Genomic DNA, 9,615 nt, shown 5'->3' with positions numbered 1-9,615 from the left:
TCTGCCCCAGATAAAATAAAATTACAGAAAAGATATTATTTGGATACAGACTCTTTTTGTTCTCATAAATCAAATACATGCTCAAAGAGCCTTAGGATAATTGCAATGTAGAACTAAAGAGGAATTCAGGAAATCCCAAGCATTTTAAAAATCCTACTAATATTGACTTTGGAGAAAATCGGACAAGTCCTCAAAAGTTGTAAGATGTCCAGTGTAGTCACACCACTACATCATGTTCTTGATACCTTCTGTTTTGCAGTTTCAGGAAATGGAGAGAAGGGTATGGTAATGTTGACTTATCTGGTTTAGTATTAGTTTGACTTCCTCTTTCACTTCTTTGTTGAAATTGATCTAAAATAACTAAAAATACAGCTGCTAGGACAAGAGTGGCTCCTGCCATGTAGAAGCCTGCTTTGTAATCTCCAGCCATGTCCACAATCAGACCTGGAAAGAAAAAAAAAGACAGTAATGTGACTGATAGAAAACAGGCTAATGTGAATTAGCTCATCAGGGTGAACATATCCTCTCTTCAAGGGAGTATACTGGCTATATAACTGTGTTTCAGATTTCTAACCCATGAGTGCATAGAATATTGGTCCATTATAACATTTTAAAATATAAAACACAATTCACTTCTCGTTTACTTTATATGTGAGCTGCTAGTAAAACATAATGTTATCCAGTTTGAAACACTTTCCAACCCAAAATATGATGGGCAATATTTTGGGTATGATGGGCAATGGCAGAAAAATAAACAAATCGTGCAGCTTTGTATCTTAGCCCTATATTCTGAGGTGTAGCTATCGTTACACACTGTACATTCGACCTCAGGTGTCGAGCAGTAGTTTAAAGAAAGAGGGGAGATGCCCTCTGCTGGACACAGGTTGATAGGTTGCCTATAGTGCTACTACTGACCTCTGCTAAACATTTTTCAGTCATAGGCGTTATTGAAAGAGAAGACGCTGTTTTTTAGGTAGCTTTAACCCAACTGAAAGACCTAAGCCATTGTGCACCATGCAGAAGAAGCAGTTGAATAGTAGCAGTGCTGTCGCAGTGCATGCACTAATAGCACTGGCTGCTCGTTGGGTACAGTGGCAGCTCCCACTCCTATCTCACTCACATCAGTCCTGCCAGACAGAAAAACTCTGAAACCAAATCTTTTGAGTTTTACTCTTAGAGTAGGAGGGAAGAGCTCTTAAAGCACTAAAGGTTCCCTCTGCTTTTGTACCTTCTTTTTTGCTTGCTGCATATATGCAAAAGGGGTCACAGTGATCCCCAAGTAATCAGCATTTGTGACCAGGCATTGTACCTGTAAGGCCTGTTACTGTTGTAGTTTATTAAGATCTTCCTGGCATAATTTGGATACTGTTTCATCTGAAGTTCTCCATAATCTTCCTTGTTTCTGTATCTTCAAAAGCAGATTAAAGTGTTACCGTACTTACTCTGACCCACTTGCAGCCTATAATGTGGTGTTGTTACCACAGAAGTCATGGTAGTCTGTGAGCAGTCTCATTTTATTCAGCGGCCTTTGGATGAGGGCTTAGATCTACTTTTTACATTGGTAATTTTTCTGCCATATCACTTCATAAAGTCCTTACAGCCTACGGCTAGTTTTCCTTGCATTTTTCCAAGATGACTCTTGCCTACTGCCAACCAATAGCCTTGTACTGTCTCATCATCTGCTTTCTCTTTCTACTTTTTTTTTTTTTTTTTTTTTTTTTTTTTTTTTTTTAATGCTGCCTCCCCATTTATTATATTGATTAGCTCAAATACTGTCTGAAAACAGCAGGCATCTCTGTGAATATTTCCTTGGGTTCACATAACCTAATGTTTCAAGCTGTTAAATGTGACCTTCTGTATAAACCTTCCAAACAATACCATCATTTATGCAACACCATTAGTCTCAAAGTTCCAAAAATCCAACAGTATCTCCTCTGCAAGTATGGATCTGCTGCTTGCTCCAAAGGCACACTTTCATAACAAGAGAATGGGAGTCCATCAAGTGTGATTCAGGAAGCAGGAACACCATATGAACCCTGCCATTCTTCCCTGCTTTCATGTTGAAGAGGTATCTCTAAAACCACAGAGAAGAGAGGAAGCAAGATATTTTTTAGAGGAATTAAACTGACTCTTTGTTTTATTTACTTCTTGGTCCAGATACTCCTGAGCTAACAGAGGGCAAAATTTGGTCCAGATACAGATTTTTCAGTTTGGGTTACCACTCCTCATACTCTTATAAACTGTACTTAGTGAAGTATCAACTTACCAGCAAGAGGAGGCCCCAGAAAACCTCCAGTGCTTCGAATGAGCATGAAAAGCCCTAGAGCACTGTCAAAATCTGACATGCCCACAACATCTGCTAGCACTGTAATGTGAACGGCGACTGTTGTGCCAAAGAAGAATCCATAGAAGCCAGTGAATATTGCCAAGGACAGGTAATTGTTAGCCAGCGGCAACAGCATCAAGGAAGTGCTGATCAGTGTAATTGTCATTGTCAGTAAATGAATAGTTTTGGTAACATGGAGATTGGCGTACCAGCCACATAGCAGTCTGCCTGCGAAGTCCACCATAGCCAAAATGGATAGCAGGGATGCAGTCCAAGATTCATCTATTCCCAGGCTGTAGCTAAGTGGAACTAAAAATAACGGAGGAACAAAAAAGCTCATAGCAGCTAATATGCCAAACATGGCATAAAGAACAAACTCCGGTCTCCTCACAAGCATCCAGTTGAAGGTTTTGTGGGTGGAAGAAGACCTTTCTTCTTTTTCCATCCTAGATGCACCAGTGACAGGTGGTGTTTCAGAATGGCTCGCCTCAAGGCAGCAGTTGCTTGTCAAGGGTCGCATGAGCACTCCACAGACACAGATATTGAGTTGGATGCCACCTATGATCAAGAGGGCACCTTTCCATCCATATTGGCCAATCAACCACTGGAAGAGTGGCCCAAATGTAAATGCAAATGCACATTCTCCAGCACTGGCAATAGCATTAGCCAAAGCTCTCCTCTTGGAAAAATAATGGCTAACAATGCTAATGGCTGGTGTCCATGAAAAGGAAATCCCAAGTCCTGAAAAACACCAATACAAATAGTACCAGTTCGAAACTGTTGAGGTATTCTGTGAAGCTGGAAATTAAAACAGTCAGTACTCTTACATTTGCAAAGTTAAAAAAGGAGGAAAATAAAAATAATTTTTTCCTCATGGGAGCATCAGTTCAGCTGTACTTTGTGTAAGACTGTATTCATAGCACTTGTTCTGTAAGAATAGGTTTTATGTTCAACTAAAAAAAGACGAGTGGGGGGGGGGGAATAAAAATAAAAATAAACCACTGTTTTGACAAATTTGCACCAAGATTAGAAATCATATGACTGTGGAGTTGAAACTAAATAGACCAGTAGTGTTCATTCTGACCTAATTGAGGATGGTCCTAGATCAGATCTTTGCATTAAGGTGAGTTCTGTTCAGGGTTAGGAGGTGAAGGAGGATGCAAAGGAAGCTGGTGTATTACCTCTACTTTTCATTGTTTTGCCAGACTGCTTGACTTTGATCCTGCTTTAATTTAATTTAATTTTAATGGCTCTCTAAAAACTACTTAGCAGGCTCAGGACTGCCAAAGGACTCAAATTCCAGACATTTTCTCAGACATCCAGCATGCAACTGGGAATGGCTTATTTTATTCCCTGCCAGCGTGGCTTCCTATTCCAGGAAAGTCCTAGTTGAAAATAAATTTCTGGCCTGTTTTCACCTGGAGTGAAGCAACGGATTTCAATCAACTGAAAACCAGGAAAGGTGTTCAAAATGTAGTATTATGTGATAGAAAGTACAAAATTTGGGATCTCTAGGTCGCTGTGCTTCAGCATCCATTAGGCTCTTCAGATGTTAACAGAGCTGTTAGCTCTGATTAAAAGGATAAAACACTTCCCATTTGCTAGTGGCATATAATTAAGAGGTAAAATTTACTAGCATCTAATTATTACTTTACTGTGTCATTCAGTTTTCTAGCACAAATTCCGGAGTGGAAAATGGGGAGAACAACTTTTAAGGAAGGTTGAAGGTTCCAGATATTTATAAAATCAAAATAGAACTGAAGTTTTAGAACTTCTACTATTAGCATAAGGGCTCTGAGTTGCTAGTGAAAGAAACCTGTAAAGCCATAAAGTCATACCCTGTAGGAAGCCAGTTGTTGCATACATCCAGACCATGTTGAGCCCAAGAAATCCCAGTGCCATTCCTGAAAAAGCGAGGAGTCCTCCAGTGACCAGAACTGCCCGATGGGAGTATTTTACACATAGTGAGCTGGCAACAGGGGCTAGATCAACAGCAGAACAGGAGCAAGATAAATATGTTAGGAACATTAAGCTGATTGACATGATCGAGCAATCAAATAAAGCATTCAAAAATGAAATAGCTTTTATTCAAAGAAGCAAATACCCAGTCCTTTGTTCTGTGGGGCTGTGGTGCATGTGTGAGACAATGCCACAGCCTGAATTCTGCTGTATTCTGCTGGACACGAGGGCTGACCAAGATCCTCCCTCATAGGGAAATGACAGCCCTGGCAACACAGATTCAAAAGAAAACGCACATATCTATTCAAAAATCATTAAGTGGATTTTTTTGTTGTTGTTTTTTAATGGAAAGAACATTTCAGTGTTTTCTTTATGGAATGGTTCTACTGGATATAAAGACACAACCATGTGTCTTTTCTGCATGACAGAAATTTATGTAGCCCTTTAGCAGAAAGGGAAACCCTGTCCTCAGAATCTCTAGGTTAATCTATAAAAATTTCTTTCTTAACCTACAAAAAAGTATTATTGTGAACATACAATATATATGGCTGGCACAAAAGGTTTCTGGAGAACATCAGCTTTTTACCTTCTACACTTTGCAAAATCATCTGTTCATGAAATTGTGAGAAGTTTTATAAAGGACAAAAAGTTGAGGTTTGTTTTTAGGTAATATTTTTCCAGGAATTCTGCAGTTCATTTCTTAAATGAGTATTTGACTGGTACAGTTCCTGTCAGCAGACTGTGGGAACTCTTCAACACAGAGAGGAAAAGTTGCATGAAGTACAGAGCTGAGGTTTTTTTCCTCAATCTCACAACTTGGTGCTGCAAACAAACAAACTTTTCGAAAAACGAACAAACAAAAATACCAACAAAGAAATGTTAGGAATGTTTTTTGCTTAAGCAAAGATCAGTTCTTGCCTAATTGTTTTTCCACCAACACCAAGTTCTAGTTGTATAGTATACTTTATGTATACTTTATACTTTATGGTATGGTATACTTTACATAGAATATAGTATATGTAGTATACGGTATGCTGTAAGGTATACTTTATGGTATACCTTAATAAGACCATTCCTGTCACCGAAAGGCACTCTGTTCTGTGGGGATAAAGTTCACGGATTTATGAAATAATAATGGCCACTAGATGGAACCCAAGTAACACGGGACAAAACCCGTTTTTCGGTAGGATTTCTTAGAGAATACAGGTAAGTTTCATCAGAGTTATTGATATTTTGGACTCTGGAGTTCCGGGATGTAATGAAATTCAATTAATGAAGGCCTTGTTTACACACTGAAATAAGTGGTAAGACAATGAAGAGAGGGCAGTCAGCAAATAAGGTTTTGTGGTAGGTTGTAGGGGCAGGCTGTTTTCCGCTCCCCCTTTTAAGTAAGATGAGACTTTGGTAACTAAGACAAGCGAAGTAAACCTGACAGAGAGATATTAACAACCATAAAGGCTGTAGGATGCATGTTATCTGAGAGAAGCTATACAAACCCAACAAGTCCTATCAGCATTTACAGCAAAAATACAATGATTTGATAAGCGCATACAATTGATGCTGGAATTCAGGTGTGGTTTGTAAGATGTAGTGGAAGGGATGAGACAGGATGAAGTGTATGCATTTGGAGAATCATACACATATGATGAGCAAAAGAAGAGAAAAGTAGGCTGAGGGTAACAAGAAAGATCCATAAAGTGCTTAATGATGAGAGATCTGCAATTGGAACAGAACTGCTACCACAGAGCAATTTTTTTTTTAGTAGAGAAAGAGAAGAAACAGAAATTGAACACAGGATAGCAGGAAGAAGAAAGGAGCTAGTCACAGAACTGGAAGTGGAGAAGACAGCAAGGGATCAGAGCTTGAAAGGATAAAGGGCAATGCTTAGAAAACTTACAAGCAACCACAGTGCCAAAGAGAAAGGTGATGGGAGATACATGCTACTACCAGGAGGAGGCCTATGTATGTGACGGGGAAATCCTTGCTCTGGTAAATTGAACTGCCTGTTACAGATGCAAGCCCCCAGGCAGAAACGTGCTCTCCTTTCATGAAAGACGTGGAGATTCTGAAAAGATGTTGAAAAGATCCAAATGGGAAAAAATTAATAATTCACCGATCATCCTTCATACTGAGCCAAATGACACTAAAGGTTTCCCAGTTGAACATGTTAGGAAAGACTAAGCCAGGCCAGGAAAGATGCTCAAAGAACTGGTGGCTCAGATGATCTTCAGCAGAAAGTCTTCTGATCCCTATAAATGAAGCAAAGGCAGGAGAAGAAGGAAAATTAATGAGTGATGCAAGAAATTGTGAACTGCTATACAGAAAGGTTTTAGAATGTTTGGCCATCAAGCCGTAAGAGATGTATTTTAAAAGGATTTTGAAGACTGAGAAACAATTTCTACTGAAAACTACAGCTTTCTTTGAAGTATACTAGCCTTACACTGCTAGACAAATGTAATTTTGCCGGTTGACATTAACAATGTCATTTAATCTGTTCTATCCTTAAGACATTTCCATATAATGTAAATATATTTTAAAAACAAATAAACAAACAAACAAACAAAAACACTTTTTTTTTTTTGAGTTCTTTTATCTGCCCTCCTCCTCCCCCCCCCCCCCCCCCCCCCCCACAAAACAGTATCACAGTTAGGTCACTGATTAGGCTAGTTTGTAAACCAAATTGTTAGATTCCCATTTATTTATTTCTGTAGACCATGAAATAGATGGAAAAGCAGAATTCTCATTGATTTTTCAATTAACTATTTCTGTCAGAATGAAACAATACTTTGAATAAAGCAAGGATAGCAGTTTATGGAACTAACAAAATCCTGTCAATCCATGTTTTGCTTTATCTTTTGACTTTGATTTTGAATTACTGTTTTGTTCTTCCTAATAAACTTCACAAAGATAAATCAGTTGATCTTTGGAAGTAATGCAATGATAACCAATAATACTGGTAGGTGTGGACTGAGTAGGAGGTATATAATTGTACAGCATCTATGCAATGAAACATCTTCACAATCAAAATTATGATAACATTTCTTACATAAGAATGCTTACCTGTTGCAATTATATATCCATATGAGAATATGTAGAGAGGGCCTCCCAAGTTCTGTGCAGTTTCTGCCTGCACGCTTGGAATCTTCATTATAAAGCTGAAGGATGATCCAGTTTACAATGGCAAAAAAAGACTGTAAATTACTACTAAGTGAAGAGCCAAATGCAGTACATCTGATATTCTTCCTTTAGTTTGGCAAAAACAGGCATTTGGCCAGACCCAGTAGATCACTGACTGCATTTGACTGGTATAGTTTACTTTCTCTTTCTTTTCTGTTTCTATATTATTGTCTTCCCTTTCCTCTCCATAGGTGAACTGTTTATTTTTATTTTTATTTTTATTTTTATTTTTATTTTTATTATTTTTATTTTTATTTTTATTTTTAAACTTCATGAGCTTTCTCTCAGATCATTGACTTGGAATCAATTTTGTCAAGAGAGACAGAACTGGCATTATGCAGAAGGAAAGGGGAAGTTTGTGAAGTGAAAAAGGAGAAATGGGAGGGAAGCAGGGCTGACTGAGAGTCACCATTTTGGCAGCAGATGGCTTATCTGACAGGGTCATGCTTCTTGTCATCAAGCTCTTAAAAAAGTGATAGTCACTGCAAAATCAGTGAATTTGCACAAACTGTTTTAAGAGCTTGATCCAACAGGGTCTGAAGTTCTTAGGATTACCTCCACTGAGTTTGATGCAAAGCCCGTAGGAAAGTTGAATCAGGAGTCTAGGTACATAAATTCTCTAAGGTAACCTGATTTCTTTGTATACACAAAGAGTCCTCACTAATATGGGTACTTTTTTTTTTTTTTTTAAACAGCGTAAGGTAGCATTGTCTTTACATGCTTTGGTTTTATATGGCTTTTGTTATTGTTGTTGTTGTTGCTTTGTGTTTTGTTTTGTTTTATTTTGTTTTGTTTTGTTTTTAAGGAACCTCTTCAAAGTTTCTTGAGTAGTTAAGACCTTAAGCCAAAACGCTTGAAGATAACTTTTACCTACCTCCTAAATGAAAGGTGGCAATAGTTACTGACGTGATCCAGGAAATGGTGCTTGCAAGTTCATCAAAGTGTTCCTGGATTTCAACAAAGAACAGGCCAAAAGTCTTGAGAACAGCAGCAGTCAGACCCATGACCATGAAGGCTGACACCACCACAACCCATCCATAGCCACCATCTGGTGGACTGCTCTCTTTGGCATGCATCTTTTCCATGTCTCAAATCTTCTCTCAGTTTTGGTTGTTTATTTGTGCTTGTTTGTTTCCTTTTTTCAGGAGTGGTGGTGAAGATTTTTAACAGATCTGCAAATTAGTAGAAGGCCCATCTTAAAATAAATTAATTCAAATACTCTTGGAATAATTTATACAAGTAATTACCTAATGAAAATGCAATATGCATTTCAGTGGTTTGATTGAAAATACTATCTGGGAAACAAATGCTCTAGGAGACAGAAGGAAAATTAGAAAGTAGAAAAAAGTAAGTAAAAGAAGAAGAAGAAGAAAAGAGAAGAAAAGAAGAAGAAGAAAACCGTATGTATGGAGGACAGAAAAAAAAAAAAAGACACAAGAAGAAACAAAAATGGGAGGGAAAATGATCAGAAAAGAGATGGTTCTCAAAGACAGGTCCAGGATCCTTACTATTTTAGTTAACTTCAAGAGCCCTATCCCACACATTTTACAAGAAAAACACTTTACACCAGAAAGGAGAAAAATTAATGCCTGAGAGGATACTGTGCTTCCTCATGTTCCCTGAGCAATGCAATAAAATTTACAAACTTTAAAGTCATCCAGGCAGTTGTTTGTACACATCAGCCCCTGATCATAAGTGTGCATATGGATAAAGCATAATTGTAATTTCTATGTTGCTCCTATGAGTCATACCTATGAGTCATATGAGATATTAATATGTGCTGCAGAAAACTTATGGATTACCAAATGCTTAGAAGTGGTCTCTGGCCAAGGAAGTCTCCAACCTGCAAGTAGTGAGGAATCAGGAAGTATCACTTTATGCTTATTCTATTCCTAATCATAAAAATCCCCTTTGGGCCTAAACCAATATATTTACAGTGTGAGTAAACTTTCAAGGAACCATAGAAAAGAACTTCAGGGTGATCTTTGTAACACCTGAGCATTTATAAGTCTGGATGTTCCCAACACTGCAAAGCATTTTTATCAGAATGCCTACTTGTGAAGGCATCTTTACAGGTACAAGTATATCTTGTTAAATGCAGTACTAAAAAAATGCATTTCTCCTTAAAATTTTGTAACACACTGAAGTGCATG

General features: G+C 38.0%; 1 protein-coding gene across 1 annotated transcript; it reads right to left on the bottom strand.

The window, feature by feature from the left end:
* Window positions 1-217: 217 nt before the first annotated feature.
* Window positions 218-8,538, bottom strand: LOC116500547 (monocarboxylate transporter 2-like). Its single transcript, XM_032205629.1, has 3 exons — window positions 8,337-8,538; window positions 2,267-3,067; window positions 218-444 (listed from the first exon to the last, which is right to left on the bottom strand). Exons 1-3 carry the CDS (start codon window positions 8,536-8,538, stop codon window positions 218-220), a joined length of 1,230 nt encoding a protein of 409 aa, XP_032061520.1.
* Window positions 8,539-9,615: the final 1,077 nt, after the last annotated feature.

This window comes from Aythya fuligula, chromosome Z (genome assembly GCF_009819795.1).
Source record: "Aythya fuligula isolate bAytFul2 chromosome Z, bAytFul2.pri, whole genome shotgun sequence".
Lineage (NCBI taxonomy): Eukaryota > Metazoa > Chordata > Aves > Anseriformes > Anatidae > Aythya > Aythya fuligula.
Note: the sequence above shows the minus strand (reverse complement) of the source record. Positions and strands in the feature narration are given on the sequence as shown.